A 27575-nucleotide genomic window follows, 5' to 3' on the forward strand; every position below is an offset into this window, starting at 1 on the left:
GCGGGCTTCGTCCTCCATTGTCATGGCTCCCGTGTGGAGATGGTGATGGAGCGGGCCCACTTGTCAGTGGGTCAGCGGGAGGAGGGGATGGAATGGAGGGAGGGATGGATAAGCTGTTGGAATAGACTTCAATTTGGAGGGTGAATCTCGGCTAAATGGTTATGTAAATGGGATTATAGAGGATGGAATTTACATAAGCCGTTGGAGATGCTCTAATACTGTAACATATTTCGTTGTTACTTGACAAATAATATTTAATTATAAACTAATTAGACTTAAAAAATTCATCTCGTGATAATCAGTTAGACGGTGTCCGAACATTCGATGTGACAGATACTGTAGAAAGTAACTCGTAACTTTCGGACGACTTCAAAGTTCCTCCCAACTTGAGCAAACTCTGCATATATGCTCTGCTTCCACAACTGAAATTCGAGGTTATCTTTGACTGAAATCAAACAACCATACAAATGCATGCATACTGATAACTGATAAGCCTAGCTTCCAAACTTCTCTGTCAATGTCAACAAGCCTGCTATAAAATGGTTGCTCAGATCATATTAGAACAAAACTAGAGCATTCAAACATAAACTTCTCCATCTCCATCTGCACAAAACAGAAAAACCACAAACACCAAAGTTTAAAGACAGTGGACAAACCGGTGCGAAGGATTGCAAAACTCCCTTCACACCGGTTGGATAAATAAGTCCAGGTAAGTGACCAATTGCAACACGCTTGCACATCCACACATCATAAATTCATAATGCATCCAGGAAAACAACCATTGGAGCAAAGTTAAAAAGGGAAGAAAAAAAAACTGACATTCAAGCCATAACTCTCAAAGACACGAGGGTTACAAAAATATTATAAAATAGAAAGGCTTGAAATAAACATAGCCAAACAAACCACATTTCTTTTTCAGTGTCCTGGCAATCAACACTCAACAAATATTACGCATAATAAATAATAGAGTTAAATGCACTGTGGGTACATGAACTTGCAGTGCTATGTCAAATAGGTCCATAAACTTAGAAACCGGACATCTAGCCCCTCGAACTTGCGAACCCGTTCACCCCAGGTCCAGTCCGGTTTTGCATGGCCTGCATGGCACTGTGCGTCCGCGGTTTGCTACAGTAAACCCGGATTTGATACAGTTACCGCGGTTTTGTTTTTTCTTTTCTAATTTATTTCAGCTGAATCTTTGAAAAATCATAACTCTTCGATACAACAACGGATGAAGATGATTTTTATATGAAAATTGTAGCTCTCGACGAGATCTACAACTTTCTAGTTTTGAATTTTTTCATTTGATGATGTTAAGGTGCTCAAAAAAATTATATAAAATTACAGCACCATAATAATCGCGTACTTCTGCTTGTCGCACTAGAAAATTAATATATTTTTTGTTTGTTGTCAAATGAAGACACTTTGTATACCAAAATTTTAACTTTTAACGATCTAGATTCTTTTAGTTTTGAGTTTTTACATTTAAAGTTGTTAAGATGTTGATAAAATAGTATAAAGTCTCAATGTCTTTTGCGTACTTAATATGCTGCTTTATACTGTTTTATCGACATTTTAACAACTTCAAATATAAAAACTTAAAACTCTAAGAATCTAGATCTTTTAGAGTACTAAAATTTTAGTATACAAGTGTCTTCATTTGACAACAAACAGAAAAATATATTAATTTTTTAGTGCGACAAGCAGAAGTACGTGATTATTATGGTGTTGTACTTTTGTATAATTTTGTTGGGCAACTTAACTTCATCAAATGAAAAAACTCAAAACTAGAAAGTTGTAGATCTCGTCGAGGGCTACAATTTTCATATAAAAATCATCTTCATCCGATGTTGTATCGAAGAGTTATGATTTTTCAAAGATTCAGCCGAAATAAATTATAAAAAGGAAAACAAAACCGCGGTAACTGTAGCAAATCCGGGTTTACTGTAGCAAACCGCGGGCGCACAGTGCCATGCAGGCCATGCAAAACCGGACTGGACCTGGGGTGAACGGGTTCGCAAGTTCGAGGGGCTAGATGTCCGGTTTCTAAGTTTATGGACTTATTTGACACAGCACTGCAAGTTCATGTACCCACAGTGCATTTAACTCTAAATAATAACTTAAAAACAAAGGCACTCAATCATTCAGGAAAAGAAAAGCATGCCATGAAACATGTCTTGAGAATGCAGCAAACTGAGACCACATTTCATTTTCTCTAGGGCTAGGGTGTCAATCCCTAGCAAAGCAAACTTGTCGAAATAATCGAAGTTTCAATAGTACTTAGATAAATTCTTGCCTCATATCACATTTCCCTACTGCATTAAGCTAAAAAGAACACACAAACTAAAGATGGTGTGTCCAGTTTACAGTTTTGTTGACATTCCAGAACTTATTCATAGCATGTTCACATGGAGAAAGGTGCTTCACAAGATTTTAAACACTACTTAAACAATACAATTTGAGATATCTGGTCTAACCCCAGTTGAATTAACAAAAATGCTAGAACCTGTAACTATGCCAACATTTATATTGAATAAATGATAGGAAATAAACCAAACAACTAGAATAAACCACTTGTGATGTATTTATATCAGGCCAAGTCAAAATGATCATTTTTTAATACTCAAACTGATCATCATAAGGAAACAAGAAAGGATGTTGCTCGATTTAAACCCAAGCGAAATCAAACCTATCTACTACAACCAACACTGGGTGGGTTACTTGGCTAGGGAAATAGCAAAATAGGTCAAGCTTATCATCAACATGTCTAATCAGCATTAACCTTCTTACACTCTTACTAGGTTCTGTGACGGAATTGGACTCTTGTAGCACATACGATCCATCCTTATTGACTTTCAGGAGGCTATCAGGAAGACTTTCTACATGTCTATAACATGATGATTAGTCCGCATATAATTTGAAGGGCTGAACCTATTTGATCTGGTGATTTCAGGATGGTGCATGTGCCCCTGATGCTGGTCTTATCTGGTACAAAACGAATTAGGTAACGCACATTACAAGCAGCTAACCATATGGGAAGTTAGGTTCTAGGATGCATTCTACTCGACACAGTCCTCTTCTGTTGTTCTCTTCCGCTTTATTCCTGCAAAGGCTTGCTTTGGCTTCCCAACACGCTCTTCTAACGATGCAATCCTCTCAGCAAAACTAGGAAATTCCAAGAGACATAATTTGTGATCCTCCATGCATTTGGATATTGACCTCAAAAGAGCCAACTCCTCATCACCCTGCTGTACAAAGACAATTACATGTGCTCTTTAGGGATAAGGTTTGAACCATGTAGAAGATATCATGACAGTTATCGGATATACAAAGAATAATGGAAAAAAAGTCGCCAGGCCAGATGTAAAATCCTGTGAACCATAAGCATATGCCCTTTAGTTAAAGTAGAAAACAACATGAGAAGATGACAAACATACCGATGCCTTCCCCTCATTCTCATCTTTCTTATCGTGCTCAAGTTTCTCCATGATGTGAGTGAGTATTGAACCAAGAGGGAAAGCATTCTGAAACTCAAATGCAAGGATACAGTGTATTGCCTGAAGATACATGTCCTTGTTTATCATTTCGACAACGACATCTGCACGAGAAAAGGAGTTGCAATTAGGCACGAACTAAGCAGGGCTAATTAGGTCGTGCCAATGTCATTGGGGTTCAGCAGAAGTGTGAAGTAGATTCTCTCACCTCGCATCTTCTTCACAAAGAGCTTGGAGCATTTGAGCACCTTGGCGCAGGCTGAGACGTCCGCAGCAACCAAAAGGTCGTAGAGCTCCTGCGCGGGGAACTCGGCAGGCACTCCGAAGGCAGCCATGAAGAAAGCGAGGCCGCGGGCTCCCCTAGCACCGGCGTCGCCGACCCGGCCGCTGACGCGCAGAAGGCGGCGGCGCCACGTGAGCGCCGCCTCGCGCGCTTCCTGCCGCAGCTCCGCCTCCGCCTCCCTGTGGCCTCGCTCCCGGCCGCGGGGGCACCCGGCGCGCACGTAGAGCTCGAGGAGGAGCATGCACGCGGCCTCCGCGTCGCCGCTCTCGGCGCAGATGTAGTAGCGGCCGACGGCTCGGAGCACGAGCGAGGCGGGGTCCTCTGCGCTACGCAGCGCGTCCGGGCCGACCTGGCGCAGCCACTGGCGGTCCCGGACGTGGGCGGTGACGAATCGGCGGAGCCCCCTGAAGTTCATCTCCTCGCACCTGTGGCCCAGGCGCCCAGCTCCGCCGCCGATGGGTCGCCGTCCTTGTGGTCGCGGACGGGATTGGGTGCGGGCTCGGGCTCGGGCTCGGGCTCGGGCTCGGGTGCGGGCTCGGGCTCCCGCACGGTCTTGGGCTTGGACTCCGCCTCCGGGTCTGTTGCGGGAATGGGTTGCCGCTCCGCACTGGGCTCCCGCTCCGATGAGGGACTGGGCTCCCGCTCCCGCTCTGGCTCCGGCCCGGCATTGGCTGATTCGGTCTCCGGCGCGAGATCGGGCTCGGGCTCCCTCTCCGGCTCCGGCGCGGGGCTGAGCTGGGCCTCGGCGGTGGGAAGGGGTTTAGGGTCGGGTTTGGGGCTGGGGAAGAGGACGGCGAAGGTGGCGGCGATGGAGGCGGCGTCGAGGATGACGGAGTTCCATTGATCGAGGAAGTCGGCGAGGGTGTCGCTGTAGGACGCGAGGCTATGGACGGACTGCAGTGTGGCGGCGCGGGAGGCGGCGGACGCGGGAGGCGGCGACGGCGGCATGGCGGAGGGTGTGGCGACGCGTGGCGCTGGGGAGGACGCGACAAAGGTGGAGGGACTCGCCGGTTCGGGTCAGGGGGTTTAGATTTTTTTTTTTTGAAAAGATGTCAGGGGGTCCGTCCGGGTGGGGTGGCCGCCGGTGGGTGCTCCGACTCGGCTGTTGCGTTGCGTCCAACTCGACTCTACTCTATTTTTTTTTGGCAATAAAAACTCTAGATAACCTCCTCTTCTTCCCCACCTCCGGCGGCAGCACTGCGTAGCTGCAAGATTGCATCCAATGGCGGATAAACGCTGCAAAAGTTTGAGACGAGATCAGGTTAGCAAGGTGCCAATTTGTTTGGACACTCTTGGTAGACAGCCTATACACAGATAGTTATACTACAAAACACCATGGAGTATAAACGATACATTCAGGTTGTTTCAGCAACAGATGATGATCATCTGCCAAATCTCAGAAGGGATCTTAGATTTAAGCCTGTAAGGATTTCAGATAGGAGGAGGTCCAAGAAAAACATCTCCGCAATCAGTCACCGAAGCGTTGCACTCAAAGAAAGGTTCGCCAACATTCACGACTGTATGGTTTACAACAATCAACAGTTCTCTCCTCATCAGAGCAAGCAATACCATCTATCGAAAACTCTTGTTAGCATCCACAAGATACAAAACTACCTTGACACTAGCCATGCGATCCTGAGAGGGTGTTCTGCAACAATGGGCCTTTTCTGTGACCCCCCCCCCCCCACCCCCCACCTGAGAACTGGCAAATCTAACTCAAATAATGGTCCCAGGGGATACAGCCATGTCCGCATGCCTTCAATCCTGCAGAGATATAGAAATGCAGAGCCAGGGCTATGTTATTAGAAAACAAAAGGGGGGTGCACTACCTCTTGAATATGTAACAAAATGAAGAGATAAGGATGCACTACCTCTTGAATTGGGGTGCTCTCGTCATCTTGCTTCTGCCCATCAGCCTCGCTCTCTTGGTTCTGGCCATCTGTATCCATCTTCTCAGCTTCCTCTGAAGCTTCAGCCATGTTTGCATCAGGTTTGGGCATTGCAAATTCAGCAGGCACTTGACCAGTGCTCAATGCCTGACCGCCATGATCCACAAAACAAGCTATCAGCACACGGTTATAAGCTCAAAACTGGGGGACGGGGAGGCTCGGAACAAACTCATAAGAAATTACCTTCTCTAGCCTTGCAGCCTCCTCAAGAGTGTGGGTATTCACAATAGCAGCCTACGAATATACAGAATCTGTCAGCAGAGAGAACATGCAGAGCTATTGGGCAAAACATGCAATGGGAACTATTATTCATTACAAACTGAACACCGATCAAATACTATACAAAAAGCTACTAACACATTTGGAAAAGGATTTGCAATGCAAAAACTAAGTTAAGAGGATCCTGGCTAAACTTATTTAAGCATACAAACATGCCGTATTCATAGTATTGTGTGAAAACGCGTGTACCTTGATAGCTGTGATTTGTTCAGGAGTTGGAGCAACTACTTTAGGAGCCTGCACCTCATTTGTGGTGTCTTGAGCATCCAGCTGTCCAGGAGTAGATGTTTTAACAGGTACCTTCTTTGCCTCTTCCTCCGCCTCCTTCGAGTGAAACTTTTGCGCTGCTGCAACTCTCTCCTGCAAAAAAGAAAAAATATCTCCCAGGGAAATTCAGAAACAGAAAGAACAGCTATACAGACTAGACAATGGAAAAACATGTCAGCCAAAGCATTCCATGGTGTTCATGCATCTAATTCATGAAAATCCAGTCAAAAGAGCTGCTTGTTTGTCCCTTTTGCTGTCAGCAGTCCCATGGTCCATTCTAAAACATATTTTGGAGCCATTCCAAAGGAAATGAATAAACAACCTGTGGGGAATAAATCAACTAATCAAGCGGCAATGCAGGTTTTGTCTAGGTTTATGTTCCAAAAAATAGTATGTGACAAATTGTAGCTGAACATAAATTAACTAAACTGCTAGTCCTATTCGAACAAACGCAAACATGAAGAGGGAAGCAAAAGGATGAGTGATGATCAAAATTATCAGATGAAACTATTGCTTCCTTGTTTGCAACAGCAATTACAGTGCTTTTCTGGACATGATATGGAGGATTTAGCATAACAGCTGGTGGGTTTGTTAGATATGTCCTACATCACATGGACTTAACTGAAACATGGCTAAGTAGGTTATAGACCCAACATTGGCTCAAACCACATAAGATGAATGCGACACTGTCAATTTTGAACTCCTATCAATATCTTGTCTTACAAAAGTTTTTCTCAAATGACGATATATTACAAAAAAAGAATCTTAACGGGTGCAAAATATCTCATCAAATGATTAAGGTTAACTGCGCATTATGATTCATTGGTACTACCAGAAAAAGACAAACAATTGAGCAACTATGGTTTTTCATACTTAAAAACTACATGATTGAGGAATTAATAAGAAAAATTGACTACAGTCTCCATTAAAAACAGAAGCATTAGAAAGCTACACGTTAGAATGTCTGTATGGCAGATTTTCAAGAAACCAAATATGAGTGCAAATGATAATCACATTTCTGAATCTTCATAGGATAAACGGCATTGCTAACCTGCTGTTTCACTTTCTTGAAATCCAGCAAACGCAAATGCTTCAATTTATGGATGACATATAACCTGTAGTCTGGCTGCTTGGTTACAGTATTATCCAGTAAACTGAGATATTGTAGCTTTGGAAGAGATGCCAGGGGATCAATCTCCGCAAGGTTTGTCAGACGGTTGTTTGTGAGCACAAGAGTATGCAGCTTTGGCAAAAACTCTACATGCAAAAATCCAAAAAAAAAAGAGAGTCAGGTGTGGAGCAGACTACGGGAGTGAGGAGTCACAAAACACAGAATAGAGTAGTTCTCTTACCACCAAGATTGGGATTGATACGCGTGATTCTGCTATTGTTAACTAGTAGAGTGCCAAGACGATTCAAGTATGGGAAGTTTTCAAGCTTGACAATCTCATTGTCCGACAAGTCAATTGTGTCAAATTGGTCCTGAAGAGAGAATAAAATGAAAATCCTGTTAAGAAAAAGCTATAGAAGGAACAAATACAACTACTTCAAATGAGTTCAAAAAATTATTGTTCCAATTCCGGTCATTAAGGATAACCAAATACCAAATGATTGCTAAGTAAATGAATGAAACAACCAAGATGTGGATAACCCAGGGCAACAGATATTGGATGGGCACTATATTAACACATAAAACTTATATATGTTCTTTGTACCCCTCAAACTTAAAAAAAGGATGACAAACAGTATGATAGACTATTAGACGACATATCACCCACAGAAGAAAGCATGTATCTAGAAAATCAAAGATGTGATGCTCAAATCAATAAATAGTTAAGATTCCAAGTAACAACACCAATAGTATGTGTGCAACAAGCATGTTCACTACAGAAACGTTGGCCTCTTGTAAAAACGTACAAGGCCCTTCAATACATCAACCTCCTCACTGCATTTTGCTAATAAGTTGCTTGAGCCTCTGGGATCAGCTTTTCCAAACAGTAAGTCAATATTGAAAGTACAACCCTCTTTGGTTTACCCAGCAATGCTCACAAATTTATAAATGATACCGCTGCTAGGGCAAAAGGTTTACCAGCCAATATGCCAAGGATAGCCTATCTTACAGACGATTTAGATATATGAAATTAATATGTGTTTACATAGCGCCAACCGTAATTCAATGGTTAAAGCAATACTGAAGAAAATTGAAAGTCCCAGAATTTAAGTATACATGTCCAAACGACTGAAAGTGCATCCCAAACACTAACATTGCTCGCGAATTCAAAAGGAATCGGACCACACCCCCTAGTCCCCTACCAAGCACATGGATTGCAGGGCAGCGTGCATTGTGTACCCAGTCATGTAAGCAGGTAGTGTGCCAGTACAAATGGGCATAAAAGGATTTTAAAGGAAGCAGCCGGCGGAGCTCACCTCAGTGGCTCCGAGGTTCTCGATGACGGCGATCTTGTTGCCTGCAGCGAGGGAGAGAGAGCAAGGGCGTAAGCTTTCGAATAGCAAATCACAGAACCCTAGATCTACCAGGCGGTTGAGCGAGTGAGCAACCTCGGAGGTCGAGCTCGCGCTCCTTGATGGCGTTGAAGAAGTGCGGGCTCTTCCATATCAGGTCGGCGGTGAGCCTGACCATGGCGGGAGGTAGACGGCGGCGGCGGCCGCGGCTTGGGAAAAAAACGGGGAGAAGAGGGGAGGGAGTCGGCGAGGCCTACAGACGAAAAACCCTAGTCGACTGTCGAGCGGGGGCGGCGCGAGATGGAAGCTTTGCGCCGTCGCCAGTCGGTCCCGAATGTGTCGTTGGGCTGGAATTTGGTCTGGACCCAAACTCGCGATCTCCCACGATACTACCATTTTCTCTCTCTCTTTTTCGTTCAAATTAAAACTTTGCATTCCTTTTCCTATTCTAACCACATCAAGCATAATAAGATATTTCGATCATATCAAAGAATATGTATACCTCATTTCAAACAAACAAACAAACATAACATATTCGTATTGCAAAACAAATACTACAATCTAGCCCATTCAAAAAAAACATTGAATTAACTAAATTGTAATGGCCACAGTAGCTATGAATTTGATGAGTGATCTTCACCATCCATTTTTTTTATACTAGCTCTAAATAAGAAAAAGAGTGTGTCTATATTTACAATGACATATTTGATATATAGTTAGAACACCCCACTTTATCCTACGATGAATCAACATACTCCCTCCATTCCAAATTATAAGTCATTTCAAGAATCTTGGAGAGTCAAATCATCTCAAAGATTTATGACATCAAATAGGTGCACTATGAAAATATAGCTAACAAAGAATCTAATGGTACTTAATTGGTATCATAAATGTTATTATCTTGTCATATAAATTTGGTCAAACTTGAAAAACTTTGACTCTCCAAGATTCTTGGAATGACTTATAATTTGGAATGGAGGGAGTATTTGACAACATGTATTCATTGCGTTCGTACATCCGTCACCATATTCATTGATGCAAGTTTGTGAAAATTGTAATATACCACTAAGAGTGGCTGTTATGGTATATTTCTTGTACGCTCCATTCTATATATAAAGTTGTTTTTTAGACATATTAATTTGGATATGAATTTATATACTGATAATACATTAAAAGCTAATTTGGTTGGGAAGGGATAGAATTGATGCTCCTAGACTAGCTTTGAGAAATACTATAATATTGTTACAAAATTTCTGAAATGAAAAAGTTATTTTATGATTGCAAATAATTGATTCTAGGAGTATAAGATTAGTCTCGTGAGGAGTTTCAGAAGTATTGAATAATATGCCACATCAACATTTTGCTGAGTCAGTAGTGTTATTATAAAGAGAGATGAGGGAGAGTTTCACAAGATGAGAAATGGCTTCGTCACCATGAAACTCAGCCGCTACAGTTACTCGGTTCTCAGTTTTGATAACTATGCAATGGAACTATGCACTTAGATTGACTCCAACAATAAGAGACATTTTGGAGAGGTACATTGGCATTTGCCTTCTGTGTACAGTATTTTCCATTCCCCTCTCATCCTACCGGCTCCTACAGAGGCAGAGCAATTGCATTTGCAATCCTCTGTTGCTGCCACGCCGAGAGAGGCCAGCCCGTGCCTGCGCTTCGCCTCCTCCACCGGAAGAGAGGGAGCCGCTACTCACCATCCTCTACCGCTGCGGCCTCCACCGAGCCGCCAGGAGAAAGAGGGAGGCCTGCCGCCGTCGCAGGGGGGGGAGGGAGGTGGAGCAGGAGGGGCGCCGCGCGGAGGGACGAGGCCACGCTGGCCCCGCCGCCGCAGCTGGCCCGCTGCTCCGCGCCCGCGCCCGCCGGCCATGGACACGGCGGATGTGCCGGCCGCGGGGATGGAGAAGCGGCGCCGCTGTTGCTCCCTCCTGCATCCCTCCCGACGGGGCGGCCTCCCCTTCTCCCCTTCTCCCACGGCAGAGCAGGCTCGTGCCGCCATCCCCTTCTCCCGCCACGGCCCCTCCCCTGCTCCTGCTCGGGGCCGCCATGGATTGGGCTCGAGCTCCGGCGTCGGCTCTCTGCGGTGGCGGCAGCAGATCTCGATGCCGCGGGGCGCTCGACTCCCGCCGGCGTTCCTCCGCCGCGCTTGCCTCCCACCGGCGTTCCTCCTCCGCGCCGCGCTCGCCCCGCGCCGCCTCCCCCGCGCACCCCCCGCGTCGCCGCCGCTCGCGAAATGCATTCGAGGAGAGAGGGGATGTATTTTTACACCTACTCTCTCCTCGGAGGCAAATTGCCTCGGGCTTTTGCCTCTGCTGTTGAAGAGGGATTTTGCGATGCACAGTGCCAACTCGAGATGTAAAAATAGATTTGCCTCCGCTGTTGGAGTCAGTCTTAGACTGATCTAAGTCTGAATGCGGACAAATTAGACATTAATCGTGCACAAAAATAGTAACTAACGCTTAATGGGTCTAGATACCTTTTGCTAACCAATTCCATACTTTTTCAAGCTAGAAAAAACTTGGTGTTAACGGAGAACGAACGCCGTTTCTATTCCCGGCGGCGCTGTTAACCGCGATGGGGTAGCTCACCCACGGAGTACTCCATTTTGGCTCTTCTTCTTCCCCTGTCGCAAGTAAACAACAGATCTCGCCGCCCCCGTCGTCCTCCGCCGCATCCGCGATTCCGACCATGGTGACCGCCCATCCCTCACCTTGCTCTCCATCCCATATCGTCTCTCCACGCTCCGGCCCTTTCCTGCCCTGCTCTCTGGGCCAGCCGGCATGCCGCGGCCCCTTCCCTAGGGTTTCCATCTCTCAGTCTAACTCTGCTGTTCATGGATGGGTGCAGGAGGGCGACAGTACCAACCTCGATGCGGCAATAGAGTCACTCCTGAATGTCGAGAAGCAGATGAGACTGGCCGGCGATGTCGCTGGCACGCGGAAGGCCGTCATCGACATCGTCGAGCTTTGCTACAAGGCCGGTGCGTGGAAGACACTCAATGACCAGATCGTTCTTCTCTCCAAGAGGAGAGGCCAGCTCAAGCAGGTTGGGCTTATCAGCGACAATTCACCTCCCTTCTCTCCCGTCTTCTATCTATTGTATCATACAGTATGTCTATTAGACCTTTTAGATTAGATGTGGCTTAGCAATTAGTTTACTTCTGCAAGGTCCATTGATCCGATGTTCAACTAATTATCAGTTCAAAAGAAGCTGGAATTGAGAAAGACACTCAATAATATTTGCTGCCTCTGTAAGGACTACAAACAATAGGGGCACATTGTACCGTACTTTATGACATTGTAACTCCTTGCAGCAACCATATTACAACATGTTATCTTTTGATGTGGTTCTACCTAACAATACTGGGTTTTCCTGTGTACACAATTCCTTTCACCATTCTTCCATGTTAAACTCCAAGCATGCTCATCGTAGTATTATATTTGCTGTTCATTTCTTAGGGTGGCACTCTGTAGCTTGAAAGCTCTCGTCCATTTCCATAGTTATGTTTAGATTATGCTGATGCGATTCTATTGAACTGTTTTCATTTGGTTGTTTGTCATGGTATAATTATTTTTCTAGGACCAATGAAGAATTACATTTATAGGAGTATCTGTATTGGCCAACCATTGTTGAGCAACCCAATGCTATTTTTATCTGCAAGTAGTTTTCTTTAATCTTTTCTTTTTTGTGTCCGAATTCAGTGGGTTCTTTAGTTGCTTGGACATACAATTGGAGATTCCGAGTCTTATGTGCAATCACCTCTGAACAATGTTTTTCCCATGATCAGAATGCTTTATTTAGATCATACAGTATGTAGTTCTTTACTTCCTTTGGCTGACTTAAAAAGAATAAAAGTCTGCTTATGGCATATAGTGTACCAAATCTGTACAACTTGCTTCACTCTACTGTCTTGTTTTTTCAGATTCATATGCCGTCATTTTTTTTGTTTATACTTATAAATTGATAAATGTATGTAAAACAGGGCAAGCTATGTATTCCAATTGCTAGTATTTTATTTCTGTTTACTATACACTTATCTCACTGTTTCTGTTATTTATCGCAGGCCATTACCTCCATGGTCCAGAAAGCAATGGAGTACATTGATTTGACGCCAGACATGGACACACGCATTGAGCTAATCAAAACATTGAGCAGCGTCTCTGCTGGCAAGGTGAGAACTTTCCATCTTGATAATTTTTTATTTCTTCATGATTCATTGTCTTCGTGTGTGTAGTCTCACAGTTGTGCATGTATTGTAGATATATGTCGAGATAGAGCGAGCAAGACTTATCAAAAGACTTGCGAAAATCAAAGAGGAGCAGGGAAAGATTGATGAGGCTGCTGATTTGATGCAAGAAGTTGCTGTAAGTTTGCACTGCACTAAATTTGAGGATATGTTCTTCTGTCTTCTGTGGCAATGTTTCTGTCACTCGTTAGATTGTTTCTCAGTTCTCACAATCTATGGCTAACAATATGTTTATCAGGTTGAAACATTTGGCTCTATGGCAAAGACAGAAAAAATTGCTTTTATTCTCGAGCAGGTATTATGCCAATCCACGATTATAGTACTTTGGATTGTCACCAAATCCTGGTTCATGCTAAACTTACTGCTATGTTGTCACAGGTCCGGCTATGTCTGGATCGTCAAGATTATGTCCGAGCACAAATTTTATCCAGGAGAATCAGTACTAGAGTCTTTGATGCAGATCCATCAAAGGAAAAAAAGAAACCAAAAGAAGGTGACAGTATTGTTCAGGAGGCTCCTGCAGAAATACCTTCCCTCCTAGAATTGAAACGCATCTACTACGAACTGATGATTCGGTATGTTATGCTTCTGCTTAATTATATTTATGCACCACTGGCCTGTTATTCAATTGCTACTGTTAGCTCTGTCACCTGTGGGAATTGCTTTTCATTTCCTCTTCTCCCCCAATTACCTGGCCAGTTTCTTTGTTCTGTTTAATGCTATGGTTCAAAGTTAAGTTTCTTATGGAGCCTATCATAATTCTTCATTGTCTGTTCCCAGATATTACTCTCACAACAATGACTACTTGGAGATCTGCCGTTGCTACAAGGCAATCTATGATATTCCAGCTATAAAAGAGGATCCAGCAAAGTGGATACCGGTACTCTCTCTTTCTGTCTACACACACACTCGCACACATTCCCCCTTTATTATCCGGCTAACTGAATTTCTTCGCAGATTCTTAGGAAAATCTGTTGGTATTTAGTGTTGGCACCTCATGATCCAATGCAATCGAGCCTTCTCAATGCTACTCTAGAGGATAAAAACCTTTCTGAGATCCCAAATTTCAGGTGCAGCTGTATGTTTTCAAAATTGAGTTATCGTAACTCCTGGTGGGCTTATATCTTAATAACCATTTATCCTTTCCTGCCGCAATGAACAAAATTTTAGATTATTGCTGAAGCAGCTGGTTACCATGGAGGTAATCCAGTGGACAAGTTTATGGGATTTCTTCAAAGCTGAATATGAGAATGAGAAAAATCTCCCTGGAGGAGCTTTGGGTGACAAAGCTGCAGGAGATTTGAAGCTGAGGATAATTGAACATGTATTGCTTAGTTTGGTCAATGTTTACTTAATCGTTTTGCTTTATACTTGTCTGTTGAATCTGAATTCTTGCTCTTTACAGAATATCTTGGTTGTCTCCAAGTATTATTCAAGGATTACCCTCAAGAGGCTTGCGGATCTCCTTTGCCTAAGTTTGCAGGTTGGTATTTATTCACCTTTGTGTGATATTGTATTTTGTTCGTGTTGCCAACTGTGGCATCTTGTCTTTTGTTAATGTTCCAATGCTTTCAAATTGTAGGTCATTTGGGAAAATCTAGATATATAGTTTTTGCTATGTATGATGTATCTAGACAAAATCTTGATATATAGTTTTTGCTATGTATCTAGACATAGTGTATATTTAGGTGTATAGCAAGACATATGTATCTAGATTTGCCAAAACAACCTACAATTTGGAACGGAGTACCTATTTTGTGAGTCATTTTATAACTGTAGTCTAACTGGTACTACGTGTTACTCTTTCAGGAGGCAGAGAAGCATCTTTCAGACATGGTGAATTCAAAATCTCTGATTGCAAAGATCGACAGGCCAATGGGAGTTGTGAGCTTCCGTACAGCTCAAGACAGCAATGGGGTACTCAACTCCTGGGCCACAAACCTTGAGAAGCTTCTCGACCTTGTTGAGAAAAGTTGCCATCAAATACACAAGGAGACAATGATCCATAAGGCCGTTTTGAAAGCTTAGATTTGGCTCGTGGCTCTAGGTTCCCTTCATAGTCTCCCGTTGAGAAGAGCTGTCACCCCGAGAATGATGAATACTTGTCACTGTCCTACAAATTTCTTAACTCGTGTATCTTGCTGAATATTGTTTGAATTCCTAGACCTCAATCAGACATCTGCTCTTGAAAACTAACTAGCTTCTTATTGAATTTGGAGAAGAAAAGAACGACCCTTTGTAGATTTTTTTTTATTTCAATTGAAAAGGTGGTCTAATATGCGAAGCTAATCCTCTTGGTTTTAACACGTTCCTTTCAGAACAGGAAGTCTTTGACACGGACCAGCAATACATTTGCAAACTTGTTGGGGACTTTATCTGTGTTGCATGCACGCTCACAAAACGTTAGCTCAGCCAAACAGAAATAGTTGGGGGACTTTACCGCTTTTATGGAGGAGGTGAAACCGTGAACAACAAACTAGTATACGATTGCTGGGAGTTGAAAAATGCAACAATCTGGTAACAGGACATTGGAAGTTTGCACAATTATGAAGATCACAAATTCCAGAAAATCTTATCTTATTCCAATCAAGGGAACTGAAGCATTTGTAATGAATTGTCTACAGCTTAGCATCTCCAGTTCTTTAACATGCCTGAATTGTACAGCAAATGCTACAACATTTTGATTAACTTTATATCGTGTCGTCTTGATTCAATGGTCTCTAAGAACACATCGCTTTCTCTAGAGTTTCCTGTAGTTCTCCACTCTTGTATGCCTCTGCAAAAATAAACTGTGATGTTAGCAGTAAGCTCGGCTCAAACACTATTGAATCGTTGTCCAAACAAATAATGAACATATCTCGCATATGGAATTCAATTGCTCGAGTATCTGAAAAGGGCTGAACTAATGAAAAGTTAGGATAATTCAGTGGCTCGCTGAGCTGATGAAAAAGTTAAGATAAATGTAAGTATAGGGACAGGGTGTATATCCAGTGTTTTTTACTTAAATGCAATTATTGCTTTTGCATCATAGATTTGTGCACTTTTGCATATTTTCCTCCTGGTCAAGCTCAGTATTGCAAATTTCACACCACTCACCATTACTGCACTAGATAAAATTCACAGAATTTATGTTTAACTACGTAGAGGTCGCCAATACCTAGAATTGATGACGTCCCCCCTCTTTTCCTGAACATTCAGTCTTGTTCATTAATGTACTTTCTAAAACTATCACATCCTGGGGTGGAATAAACCTACAATGTAAGTCTATCCAAGCCTGCAGGACACCATGACTATGAGAGTATCTAGGACTCTAGGTGTTCAAAATGTTCATCAGCCCTTCTGTTTAAAACAGTAAACCAGATACTATTCAGAGGTTAGGCAGATGCTAAGAACATTATGGTTTTGTAGATAGCAAATGATGATAGATATGATTTGTGCTTATAAATCGCTGAATCAGTAAAAAGTTGAGCCGTTCCTCTTAGTTTACTCATACAGCTGGGAAGGAATTATTATGAATGGCCATCAATTGGAGTTACAAAATGGGAAACGTTTTGCTTTCCTTAAAAAAAAGAGAGAAAATTGGTGTCCTGAATTTCTGATAGAGTGGCCATCATAGTGATGGTTTGTGCTAAGAGGATGGTCTTGTATCTTGTCATTAGCACACTGAGGCATGAACATGACTGGTCCATGCCTAGGCTTTGACACCAACCCAACCTCTTTCAACCACAATAAATAACAGGGATGACAGATCCTATAGACAAAACAAATTGGAATATAAACACAAGAATGAAATAAAGATTGGTTCCATATAAAGCTGATGCAAAACAGCAAGCACTAGCTACTTATTTACTAGTTAGTTATAAATGCCTTTGCTGTGTACAACAACTGCGATCAAGAAGAGGACTTGTGCCAATGAATTCCTGTAGACCAGCAACCAGAATTTTACAACTGATTGGTGATTGTGACACAATGTGCGTGTGTGAACCAAGCATACACTACTCCGCTCCAAAGTATGCCTTCAGCGTTAGCAAACTATGGCATGCTCAGCTCAAAAGTAGGAACTGTTGTATGAGAGGCTTCACTGATCAGCTGTGAAATCTAGCATCTCAGTGATAAACCGCTCAGATTTTAATGTCATGGAATCACGAGTTGTAGCATAATAAGGAAGTGAGAAGGCATATACCAACGGTGATGTCGCATCCGCCGAAGAACTCGCCGTCGATGTAGAGCTGCGGGAAGGTGGGCCAGCTGGAGTACTCCTTGAGCCCCTGGCGGAGCGCCTCGTTGGCGAGCACGTCGAGCGTCTCGAAGGGCACGTCGAGCGAGCGCAGGATCTGCACGACGGTGTGGGAGAATCCGCACTGCGGGAAGTCCTTGGTCCCCTTCATGAACAGCACCACCTTGCTGGACCCCACCACCTTGTCCAGCGTCGCCCGCATCTCCGGGCTCAGCGCCGCCAGGCACCGCACCGACCGGCCGCGCGCGGAGGGCTGCGCCTGCGCGGGACGGCCGAGGCTGAGGCCCCGAATCGCAGCAGGAGCCCGCGGGAGCAAGGCGACGCTAGCGGGCTGCGGCCGCGCGGAGAAGGGGAGAGGGGCGGAGGCCCCGGCGAGAGGCCTCGCGGCCGGGGCGGAGGCGGCCATCGCGGTGGCTGGCGTCTGGTGAGTGCGCGCGCCGGCGGCGACGGATGGTACGGAGCCGGTGGGTGTGGTGGACGACCGAGACAAATTAATTAATTATTGGACCAGTAATTTCTTCTTCTTTTTTTTTTTGTTCTTGTGGCCGTGGAGGAAGACGTGAACAGCAAGAAGAAGAGGAGGAAGCCCACCGGCTGACTACCGGGGCCGCAAGTTCCGGGCCGAAAATCCAGAGGCCCATAAGCGTAGCTCAAGAGCAGCGGCGCCTCCCACCTTCCCTTGTATCTAAAGCCCTAAACCCATCTGCCATCTCCCCCACCTTCTCTCCACTCTCCTCTGCTCCTCGCACCGCCGCCGCCGCCGCGACGCGACGCAATGGCTTCCGCCGCGGTGCTCCGGAACGCCGGCTCCCGCCGCCTCTTCTCCTACCCGACCCTACGCGCCGCCACGATCTCGGCGCCCGCCGCTCTCCCCGATGCGCCCGCCGCGGCGGCGGCGCCGACCCAGCCGCCGCCGATGGCCGGGACCCTCTGGGCCAGGTCCATGGCCACCTTCACGCGCACGTGAGTACCCTTCAGCCCAGATCCGCTCGTGCCCGCTAGTTTCTCGGTTCAGATTTATGTGGCATTCCATTCGCCTTTCCTCATTGGTTCGTGCGATTCATTTCCCAGTTCGGTTGAATTTGTGGCAGGAAGCCCCATGTAAACGTCGGTACCATTGGGCACGTCGATCACGGCAAAACCACTCTCACTGCTGCCATTACCAAGGTTCGATGCGCTAGACAGTGCCAGCTGAATCCTCGCTCGCTTCATCTTCAAACTATTAGGATGATTCAACTGCGTTTGTTTCCTCGATACAGGTTCTAGCCGAGGCGGGGAAAGCCAAAGCCATCGCTTTTGACGAGATCGACAAGGCTCCGGAGGAGAAAGCGAGAGGAATCACCATATCAACGGTTGGGTCCTAGCGCATGTCTAATTGTTTGGGCCGATGTATTTCTTTTTTTTTTAATTTATCTTTGTTTGTTGTAATCAGTTGGTATTGTTTGTGTAGGCTCATGTGTATTGTTTGTGTAGGCTCATGTGGAGTATGAGACGGCTAAAAGACATTATGCTCATGTGGATTGCCCCGGACACGCTGATTATGTCAAGGTAAATACCAGTTATGTTTTATCTATTGAATGGAATATTTTGTGTTTTTGTGAATGATGAAATTTGTTTGCACGTGAAATTGAGAATATCCTAGCAAATCAGGCATCTAGAGCTATTTCATTAGTTAGTAATTGTCCCACAAGCATTCTCTTTTGTTTACGACCCAAAGTAATTTTCTGCGAAAATGCTAGAACATGATCACTGGAGCTGCTCAAATGGATGGCGGCATTCTTGTCGTTTCAGCACCTGATGGCCCGATGCCACAAACAAAGGAGCATATTCTACTTGCTAGACAGGTTTCAATTCTTGTTTAATTTCTCATTTAAATTGCTTCATGGTGCTATCCTTGCAGTTCTGATCATATTAAATCATGCTCTGTTTTTAGGTTGGTGTACCTTCACTTGTGTGCTTCTTAAACAAAGTTGATGCTGTTGATGATCCAGAGTTACTCGAACTTGTAGAGATGGAGCTCCGTGGTACGCTATCATTCATATTTTTTTTTCCTTTTCGTATGGTTGTTTGCATCTTTTCTGAGATTGTTTTTTCCCCATCTTTTCCTGCAGAGCTCCTCAGTTTCTACAAGTTTCCAGGTGATGAAATTCCGATCATCCGAGGATCAGCCTTGTCAGCATTGCAGGGAACCAATGATGAGATCGGAAAGAATGCCATAATGAAACTAATGGATGCTGTTGATGAGTACATCCCTGATCCTGTGAGGCAGCTTGATAAGCCTTTCTTGATGCCGATAGAAGATGTTTTCTCTATCCAGGTAATTACATTTTATTAATTATGACTACTGCTGTATGAACTAGATGCAATTATGATGTTGCTTCGTTCACTGTTAAATTGGTCACATATAACCCTGACTGATCCTCAAACGTTCTGGTGAGATCTATGGTATTTAGGACGCAAGCAAACAAATGCTGAGCTTTTCAACGTCCATATGTAAACGCTATCTTTGTCTCTGGATGTGCGAATGATTGAGTTCTATGGATTCTGGGATCGTGTTAGACATTTATAGTTTGGCCATCAATATATAAAGAATGTACGTAGATTCACAACATAAACATAATATTACTAGATGCTTCATGAAAAAGAACACTTTAGCAGTATATGTTCTTTTCATAATCACTTAGTCATCATTACCATGAAGACCAAGTTGGTTTTCCCATGCAACTTGCATTGTTTGCCATATGGACGGAGCACATCAGAACAATGCGTCAACTGTCTAGTGTTAGGAATACACAGTACAATCTGGTGCTGCAGCATATTTGAAAATTGATTCTTTTTCATTTTTCTATTCATAGTCTCTTATGCTTTAGAGCCAAAGATTGGCTATCAAATACGCAGCCTTTTACAAAACCATCTTGGGCTGTTAATTACAATGTCGTGGTATCTTGAAGTGGTATTTATACAAGCTGAACATTTGGCATTAAGGGTGGTCTATTGAAATTTTGCTCCTTCCATCGCTGATGGTGCAGCTGGGGTTATTTTAGTACCGTTAGTTTTAACATCTTCATAAATCGATGGAGACTAATATCTTGTATTGCCGTTGAAGATAGCATCAATTATTCGTGTTTGATCTGCAGGGTCGTGGAACTGTTGTGACTGGGCGTGTTGAACAGGGAACAATTAAAACCGGTGAAGATGTTGAGATTTTAGGTTTGACACAGGTGAGGTTGAAACTTCCTTTTTGTTCCCCGAAATCCAATGTTTAATACAATGCCACAGCCAAAAGAATAGATATTTATCCTACTGTATGAAGGGTGAAAGGTTCTTAAATTTTAGTATGTTAGTAATTGCCAGGACCAAGGTGGCCTGAGTTTTAGACCGTCCATGGCTTCCTTTTATTGCACATCTTGTGTCTTGTTGTGCAAACATGGAGTCCCAACTTATACAGCCCGCTTTTATAACAACATAATGCTATCAAGTTGATGTGGCTTTAGATACAACACAGCAGAATCTGAGCACACTAATTTCCTAGTTTTCCTTTTGAAGTTTAGTACCCACAGATTTGATCCAATCTGATGAGTTATATTCTTGGTCACAGAGTGGTCCTTTGAAGACTACGGTTACTGGTGTTGAGATGTTCAAGAAGATATTGGATCATGGAGAGGTAATGATGCTGAAAGCACACCATGTCAGTTTTTCATTGATTCAGAGTCTTATACTTGCAATTTCTTGTGTTCAGGCTGGTGACAATGTTGGTCTTCTCCTTCGTGGTCTTAAGCGTGGTGATGTTGAGCGTGGTCAGGTAAGAGTTCCTGACTTAGTTAGACTAGTAAATTATAAGACTTGGGAAACTGATGTACATGGTTGTCTGATCACCAAATAATATTTGCATGGCATTTTATTTCCACAACTCGTGGTTCTCCAATAATAAAATTCGTGTACCTCTTTTGTTGATCTTCTCCTGTCATTGTCTACTATTTCAGGTGGTGTGCAAGCCTGGTACTCTTAAGACATACACAAAGTTTGAGGCAGAAATATACGTCCTTACAAAGGATGAAGGTGGTCGGCACACAGCTTTCATGTCGAATTACAGTCCACAGTTCTACTTCAGGACTGCTGATGTCACTGGAAAAATTGAGTTGCTTGGTGACATGAAGATGGTTTTGCCCGGTGACAATGTGACTGCAAATTTCGAGTTGATATCGCCTGTTCCTCTTGAACAAGGTAGGAACTATGTTAGCACTTCACTTAATTTGTCCTGGATATAGCTGAGATTTGCATGAAAACAAAAGAACGAACATGATGTCTGTTTTTGATGTGACGCAGGGCAAAGATTTGCGCTGAGGGAAGGAGGGAGAACTGTTGGTGCTGGAGTTGTCTCCAAAGTTATTAGCTAATCAGTTTCCACTTTGTTTCCAGTAGCAATTTAGCAAAAATGAATGTTGATACATGTCGGACCGGGTTAGAAACGAGAGCAAAGGAACCTGTTTTGCATTTTTCTTGGAATGCATGAGCAAAAGGCCAGGTTGGCTGGCCCGGCCACCATTCTGGACAGTCGCTTTTGTTTCCTTGTTGAGGTGGTGCTCTATAACACCGCAGTTAATTTGGTTAACACGCTTGTTGGGCATATATAACTCAGTGATGGAATAAGACTAGTCTCGTCATAATCATTGTCGGTACCCTGCAGCAGGGATACCCACTCTTACTGCAGGGAAGCAGGACCCGCGTAGTTATCCGTAGCTGCGCGGGAGAGACGGAGTAGCCAGGCCCCACAGGCCAGGCTTTTTCCCTCACCAGGCCAACGGCCCCGGACCGTTCCCCGCCTGAGGATGGGTCCGGTGGCGCCACGTGTCTCCATGGAAGGGAAGCTCCAAGCTGACCGCCGAAGCCTCGGACCCCCAGAGGGGTCCGGGACCTCCTACGCCCGTCCGGACTCCCCTCACCGTGTAGGGGTCCGAAGCCGCCACGTGTCCCGGAGGCGTGGGATCGTGCGCGAGCCTTCCGGAGGAAGACTCGCCCACCTACCGCATTTAATGCGATAGACAAGGCGTGCTCTGCCGCCGTGGTACACAAGACAGCCTTTTGTCAGGCCCCGCTGCGCGCCGCGTATTACCAAGGAGCACAGTGCAGCCGCCTGAGCCGCGCCCGCGCAGAGCCCGCCTGTAGCATTAAACGGATACGACAGCACGACACTTTTTCATCATGCCGCCTACGCCGCAAGCTACACCGCCCGCTTAAGCAATGTGACGGGCGGAGTCACTAGCTGCGACGGGCCCGACCTGACAAGACGACGCTAGGACATGATGGACGAAGGGCTCCGGGAGCAGGCGAGGGAATCCAAGAGAAAGATCTCCTTTGCCTGCAACGCCATAATGCATGAACAGTGCGTTAGGTTATACTACATCGTTGGACCCACCTGTCGGGGATCCAACGACTGTGTACGCGCCCCCTTGAGATATAAAAGGGAGGCGCTCGCTGTGCACAAGGGACATCCATACAGACTCAAGCTCTCGCACCTCCTCACGCTTGTGGGAAGGCAATACAACACACAGTGGATGTAGGGTATTACGCTCCGGCGGCCCGAACCACTCTAAATCCTGCTGTGTTTCTTGTGTTCTGGAGGGAGATCGATCTAAGACTAGCTACCCCCTGAGTACACACCCTCTGGGTTAGGGCGGGTGCCTTCCGCCACCCGGCCGTGGTTTGCAACACCACGACATTTGGCGCGCCAGGTAGGGGGCGCTAGCTGGTCGCATTTCATCATCCTCTTCGTCCCCATGGTTCGTGTGGACGACGTGGAGATGACGGAGGGGGTGGCGTCCTCCACGCCACACGCCCCTCGCGTTCCTGCTCCAGGGGCAACCGTGCCTGTGGAGCAGCCACCGTTGGCGGTGGCGCGAGCCGCCCGCCGGCAAGAGTCAGGGCGCCCATCAAGGGCCCCCTCACAGACTGCGAGCGGCGGAGCTCTAGCCGCGGCTAGGGAGTTGCTTCGCAACCCTCCGGCTGAGGCAGCCTCGCCAGACGCCCTGAGGCAGTGGCGAGACGACGTCGACCGTCTCCTCCACCTGGCTCAGGCCTCCCCCAGTTCTGCAAAGACTGGGCAACGACCTCCGCCTGGCAACGCGGTGGTACCTTACCACCAGCGTCAGGGCGGTGCGTCGGCGTCTGTGCGCTCCCCCACCGTGAGGGGTGCACGAACAGAAGACTTGCGGGCGGAGCTCAACCGCCGGCGCGCGGGGGAGGATGCCCGCATCGCTGTCGAGAGGGCGCGAGAGCGCCGTCTCAACATTGAGGGACGCAACCTCAATGTCGATCTGGACGCGGCGGCACCCAGGCCTCCGGTGAACGCCCGGATTCAGCCAGGGGCACCGGTGGCCGGGGTGGGCTGTGCTGCGCTTGCGGAGCACCTCCGCGCCGTGGCGTGGCCACCCAAGTTCCGCCCCCACTTGCCGGAAAAGTACGACGGTACTACTAACCCGTCGGAATTCCTGCAGGTGTACGTTACCGCCATCACAGCAGCTGGTGGCAACGGCGCCGTCATGGCAAGCTACTTTCATGTAGCCTTGTCTGGGCCAGCCCGGACCTGGCTCATGAACCTCACACCTGGGACGATCCAGTCCTGGGAAGAGCTCTGTGCAAGGTTCACAGCGAACTTCGCCAGCGCCTACCAGCAGCATGGTGTGGAGGCACACCTTCACGCCGTGAGGCAAAAACCCGGGGAAACGCTTCGGGCTTTCATCTCGCGCTTCACTAAGGTACGGGGTACCATTCCTCGTATCTCAGATGCATCTATTATTACTGCTTTCCGTCAGGGGGTGCGTGATGAGAAGATGCTCGAGAAGCTGGCGACGCACGAGGTGGAAAGCGTCACTACGCTTTTCTCCCTGGCAGACAAGTGTGCCAGGGCCGCCGAGGGCCGTGCATGGCACTCAGCTCCCCAAGACGGAGACACCAAGGCTGGTGGCTCCAGCGCTACTGCTCAGGGCGGTGGCAAGAAGAAGAAGAAGAACCGGGGTCGTGGGGAGCCGCATTCTGACGGACCAGTCGTTGCAGCAGCAGCGCCACCAGCGGCGCCGGCTGCGGCGGCAGCGGCTGGGGGCCAGAATACACACGGCAAACGCCCTCGCCCGCAAGGTGGAAGCGGAGGTTCATGCCCAGTGCATCCCACCGCTCGCCACAGCGCTGCTGACTGCCGCGAGATCCAAAAGCTCGCGAAACGGGTCAGTGGGCGGCGGGAGCAGTCCTCTAAGGATGACTCACCCCCTCCTCGCCAGCGGGCCGGCAAGGAGAAGGCCTCTGACAGCAGAGCCGCAGCCGGGGAGAAGGAGCTGGGGTACCAATCCCCCGCTCGAGAGCTGAAGGGCGTCTATCACAACGACGACTCCGATTCCGACAACGGCGACCGCCGCAAGAAGCTGTACGTGATGTATGGCGGGAGCTGGGAGCTTGTCTCCCGGCGGGACGTGAAGACCCTTCGCCGGGAGGTCCTTTCGGTGAAGCCGGGGGTCCCCAGGGCGGCGCCGCACCAGAGGTGGATGAACACCACCATCTCTTTCGGGCCGTCCGACTGCCCGGAGAATATGGCTGGAGCTGGTGTGCTACCTTTAGTCACTGCTCCTGTCATATCCAACGTGAGGCTCTACCACGTGCTGATTGACGGTGGGGCTGGCCTCAACGTCATCAGTTATGCAGCATTTAAGCAGCTGCAGATCCCAGAGTCCAAGCTGACTCCCTCTCGCCCATTCTCCGGAGTGGGCCCACATCCGGTGTTCCCCCTGGGGAGCATCACATTGCCGGTCACGTTCGGGACCGAGGAAAACTTCCGCACAGAAAGCGTCATGTTTGATGTTGCGGAGGTGAACCTCCCGTTCAACGCTATCATTGGCCGACCGGCACTCTACCGCTTCATGGCCATTGCCCACTATGGGTATTTGGTCTTGAAGATGCCTTCCCCTGCCGGAGTCCTCACCGTGCAGGGCGACCGCACCGCTGCCGTTGCTGCAGTTGAGAGACTGCACACTCTGGCGGCAGAGGCTGCACGCTCCGAGGAGGATCCGTCCACCTCGCAACCCAGGGCGCCTGCAAAGGCTTCCAAGGTCCAACCATCTGATCCGGACCAAGTTCCCGTGAAGTCGGTACAGATTGGGGCAGACACCACCAGGACCACCCGCATCGCGGGGAACCTGGAGGAGAAATAGGAAGACGCGCTCATCGCTTTCCTCCGGGCAAATGTCGACGTGTTCGCCTGGGAACCGTCGCAGATGCCCGGGATCCCCAGGGAAGTGATCGAGCACAATCTGAGGATCTACCCCGACGCCACGCCGGTGCGCCAAAAACCTCGGAAGCAGTCTGTGGAGCGGCAGAACTTCATCCGCGAAGAAGTCCACAAGCTCCTACACGCTGGCTTCATCGAGGAGGTCCACCATCCCGAGTGGTTGGCCAATCCGGTCGTCGTCCCAAAAGCCAACGGGAAGCTCCGGATGTGCATCGACTACACCAGCCTCAACAAGGCATGTCCAAGAGACCCCTACCCTCTTCCGCGTATCGATCAGATCGTGGACTCCACCTCCGGGTGTGATCTTTTGTCTTTCCTAGATGCATACTCTGGTTTCCACCAGATTCAGATGTCTAGAGAGGATAGGAAGCATACTGCCTTTGTAACAGTAGATGGGCTTTATTGCTACATTGTCATGCCGTATGGTCTAAGGAATGCCTTACCCACGTTTGTGCGAGCTATGAACAAAACCTTCTGTAATCTAATTAGAGATATTGTTGAGGTTTATGTCGATGACATTGTGGTCAAGACTAGGGTAGGATCAACACTAGTGGAGGACCTGTCCCTCGTCTTCGACCGTCTTCGCGCCACCCGCACGAAGCTGAACCCAGAGAAGTGCATCTTCGGCGTCTCAGCAGGGAAGCTGCTGGGTTTCCTGGTCTCGCATCGAGGCATCGAGGCAAACCCAGCCAAGATCAAGGCGATCGAAGCAATGAGGCCTCCTGGCCGCATCAAGGACGTCCAGAAGCTTACTGGATCTCTCGCTGCTCTTAGCCGCTTCATATCGAGGCTGGCTGAGAGGGCCCTTCCCTTCTTCAAGCTGTTGAGGAGGTCCGGTCCATTTTCATGGACCGAAGAGGCTGAACAGGCCTTCCAGGAGCTGAAGCAGCACCTCACCTCGCTGCCAGTATTGGTGGCACCAGAACCCGGTGAGCCGTTGTTTCTGTATCTTGCTGCATCTGCGGAGGCGGTCAGCATGGTGCTGGTCGCCGAAAGGATGGAGCAAACCCGCCAGGGGAGCACTAAGGTCCTCTTGGCCAAGGATGGTGAGCCGGACCCCGGACACGGGGGCCCGTCAGCCTCACCCCAGCTTGAAGGTCCGGGCCCCGCACAGGCAGGCCCGGAGGAGCCTCATCCCATTGGGAGCCCAGAACCACTGGGGGCCCAAGGGACAGATGCGGTGGACAAGGGCGAACCGGACCCAGGAACTAGGGTCCGGACCGTCCAAAAGCCAGTCTACTACGTCAGTGAAGTCCTCCACGAGGCAAAGGCCAGGTATCTTGAGACGCATAAGCTTATCTATGCAATACTTATTGCGTCCAGGAAACTGCGCCACTACTTTCAAGCACACCGAGTTGTTGTAGTGACCTCTTACCCATTAAGAGCGATTCTACACAATTCCAACGCCACAGGCAATATCGCCAAGTGGGCAGCAGAGCTGGCAGAGTTCCAACTGGAATTCCAGCCACGCCATGCGGTCAAAAGCCAGATCCTGGCTGATTTCATAGCGGAGTGGACTCCTTCCCCAAGCAACCCTGGAGGTCCGGCCATAAATGTTGGACCCCCGGAGCCGGAAATCAGGACACCAGTCTTCACCGAGCCTCACTGGACACTCTTCTTTGATGGGTCCGCCCGCGAGAAGTGGGCCGGAGCTGGTGTGGTCCTCATCGACCCAAACGAAGATCAGCTGAAGTACATGGTGCACCTTGAGTTCAAGGCCACCAACAACATGGCGGAATACGAGGCTCTGATCTTCGGCCTGACCCAAGCCCTCTCATTGGGGGTCCGGCAGCTTCTGGTGAAGGGGGACTCCCAGCTAATCATTAAGCAGGTCCGAGGGGATTGCAACTGCAATAATCCCCAGCTCGCGGCATACCTCATACACGTGAGGAAGCTCGAGAAGGACTTCGACGCTTTGGAACTACAACACGTTCCCCGCGAGCACAACTCAGCAGCAGATGATCTCTCTGCGAGAGCATCTACCTGGGCTCCTGTGCCTGAGGGTGTCTTTGAAAGACGGCTGCTGAAACCTACCGCCCAGCCTGCCGAGCCGGGTGACGGGGATCAAGC

At 47.2% G+C, this 27575-nt stretch overlaps 5 protein-coding genes across 6 annotated transcripts; 2 read left to right on the forward strand and 3 right to left on the reverse strand.

Annotated features, from left to right (window-relative positions):
* Positions 1-2734: 2734 nt before the first annotated feature.
* On the reverse strand, positions 2735-4207 carry LOC120649078 (protein FRIGIDA). 2 transcript variants are annotated; one of them, XM_039925761.1, is made up of 3 exons: positions 3703-4207; positions 3438-3598; positions 2735-3245 (listed from the first exon to the last, which is right to left on the reverse strand). In XM_039925761.1, the coding sequence occupies exons 1-3, from the start codon at positions 4190-4192 to the stop codon at positions 3060-3062; spliced, it is 837 nt and encodes a 278-aa protein (XP_039781695.1). In that variant the 5' UTR covers positions 4193-4207; the 3' UTR covers positions 2735-3059. The 2 variants fall into 2 exon arrangements, with proteins under 2 accessions (XP_039781695.1, XP_039781694.1); XM_039925760.1 differs by having other exon boundaries at positions 2735-3248.
* Positions 4208-5213: 1006 nt separating this feature from the next.
* LOC120649079 (U2 small nuclear ribonucleoprotein A'-like) lies at positions 5214-9062 on the reverse strand. The gene is made up of 8 exons (XM_039925762.1): positions 8832-9062; positions 8700-8740; positions 7625-7754; positions 7324-7529; positions 6195-6365; positions 5910-5960; positions 5649-5813; positions 5214-5541 (listed from the first exon to the last, which is right to left on the reverse strand). The coding sequence occupies exons 1-8, from the start codon at positions 8911-8913 to the stop codon at positions 5536-5538; spliced, it is 852 nt and encodes a 283-aa protein (XP_039781696.1). The 5' UTR covers positions 8914-9062; the 3' UTR covers positions 5214-5535.
* A 2227-nt stretch (positions 9063-11289) lies between these two features.
* Positions 11290-15271, forward strand: LOC120649081 (26S proteasome non-ATPase regulatory subunit 12 homolog A-like). Its single transcript, XM_039925764.1, has 11 exons — positions 11290-11438; positions 11595-11792; positions 12811-12918; positions 13007-13111; positions 13232-13288; positions 13372-13568; positions 13774-13873; positions 13951-14063; positions 14164-14317; positions 14399-14476; positions 14803-15271. Exons 1-11 carry the CDS (start codon positions 11436-11438, stop codon positions 15019-15021), a joined length of 1332 nt encoding a protein of 443 aa, XP_039781698.1. The 5' UTR covers positions 11290-11435; the 3' UTR covers positions 15022-15271.
* Positions 15272-15542: 271 nt separating this feature from the next.
* LOC120649082 (monothiol glutaredoxin-S7, chloroplastic-like) lies at positions 15543-17767 on the reverse strand. The gene is made up of 2 exons (XM_039925765.1): positions 17177-17767; positions 15543-15769 (listed from the first exon to the last, which is right to left on the reverse strand). The coding sequence occupies exons 1-2, from the start codon at positions 17634-17636 to the stop codon at positions 15714-15716; spliced, it is 516 nt and encodes a 171-aa protein (XP_039781699.1). The 5' UTR covers positions 17637-17767; the 3' UTR covers positions 15543-15713.
* Positions 17768-17906: 139 nt separating this feature from the next.
* On the forward strand, positions 17907-21900 carry LOC120649080 (elongation factor Tu, mitochondrial-like). Its single transcript, XM_039925763.1, has 12 exons — positions 17907-18193; positions 18322-18397; positions 18490-18582; positions 18704-18778; positions 18970-19074; positions 19164-19254; positions 19342-19547; positions 20368-20451; positions 20829-20894; positions 20970-21032; positions 21214-21454; positions 21557-21900. The coding sequence occupies exons 1-12, from the start codon at positions 18006-18008 to the stop codon at positions 21625-21627; spliced, it is 1359 nt and encodes a 452-aa protein (XP_039781697.1). The 5' UTR covers positions 17907-18005; the 3' UTR covers positions 21628-21900.
* The last annotated feature ends 5675 nt before the right edge of the window (positions 21901-27575 follow it).

Source organism: Panicum virgatum, chromosome 9K (genome assembly GCF_016808335.1).
Source record: "Panicum virgatum strain AP13 chromosome 9K, P.virgatum_v5, whole genome shotgun sequence".
Taxonomy (NCBI): domain Eukaryota; kingdom Viridiplantae; phylum Streptophyta; class Magnoliopsida; order Poales; family Poaceae; genus Panicum; species Panicum virgatum.

What these genes read in the sequence shown, in the direction of transcription:
- LOC120649078 (XM_039925760.1), bottom strand. Translation starts at nt 4,192, where the DNA reads ATGAACTTCAGGGGGCTCCGCCGATTCGTCACCGCCCACGTCCGGGAC. An exon ending in CTTTGTGAAGAAGATGCGAG is followed by an intron (nt 3,599 to 3,702) that starts GTGAGAGAATCT and finishes TTTCTCGTGCAG; the next exon opens with ATGTCGTTGTCGAAATGATA. An exon ending in AGAATGAGGGGAAGGCATCG is followed by an intron (nt 3,249 to 3,437) that starts GTATGTTTGTCA and finishes GTCTTTGTACAG; the next exon opens with CAGGGTGATGAGGAGTTGGC.
- LOC120649079 (XM_039925762.1), bottom strand. Translation starts at nt 8,913, where the DNA reads ATGGTCAGGCTCACCGCCGACCTGATATGGAAGAGCCCGCACTTCTTC. An exon ending in TCAAGAAAGTGAAACAGCAG is followed by an intron (nt 6,366 to 7,323) that starts GTTAGCAATGCC and finishes TCTTTTTTGCAG; the next exon opens with GAGAGAGTTGCAGCAGCGCA. An exon ending in AGGCTGCAAGGCTAGAGAAG is followed by an intron (nt 5,814 to 5,909) that starts GTAATTTCTTAT and finishes CATGGCGGTCAG; the next exon opens with GCATTGAGCACTGGTCAAGT.
- LOC120649081 (XM_039925764.1), top strand. An exon ending in TTGCTTTTATTCTCGAGCAG is followed by an intron (nt 13,289 to 13,371) that starts GTATTATGCCAA and finishes ATGTTGTCACAG; the next exon opens with GTCCGGCTATGTCTGGATCG. An exon ending in TCCTTTGCCTAAGTTTGCAG is followed by an intron (nt 14,477 to 14,802) that starts GTTGGTATTTAT and finishes TTACTCTTTCAG; the next exon opens with GAGGCAGAGAAGCATCTTTC.
- LOC120649082 (XM_039925765.1), bottom strand. Translation starts at nt 17,636, where the DNA reads ATGGCCGCCTCCGCCCCGGCCGCGAGGCCTCTCGCCGGGGCCTCCGCC. An exon ending in CGGATGCGACATCACCGTTG is followed by an intron (nt 15,770 to 17,176) that starts GTATATGCCTTC and finishes TTATTTTTGCAG; the next exon opens with AGGCATACAAGAGTGGAGAA.
- LOC120649080 (XM_039925763.1), top strand. Translation starts at nt 18,006, where the DNA reads ATGGCTTCCGCCGCGGTGCTCCGGAACGCCGGCTCCCGCCGCCTCTTC. An exon ending in AGATTTTAGGTTTGACACAG is followed by an intron (nt 20,452 to 20,828) that starts GTGAGGTTGAAA and finishes TCTTGGTCACAG; the next exon opens with AGTGGTCCTTTGAAGACTAC. An exon ending in GTGATGTTGAGCGTGGTCAG is followed by an intron (nt 21,033 to 21,213) that starts GTAAGAGTTCCT and finishes CTACTATTTCAG; the next exon opens with GTGGTGTGCAAGCCTGGTAC.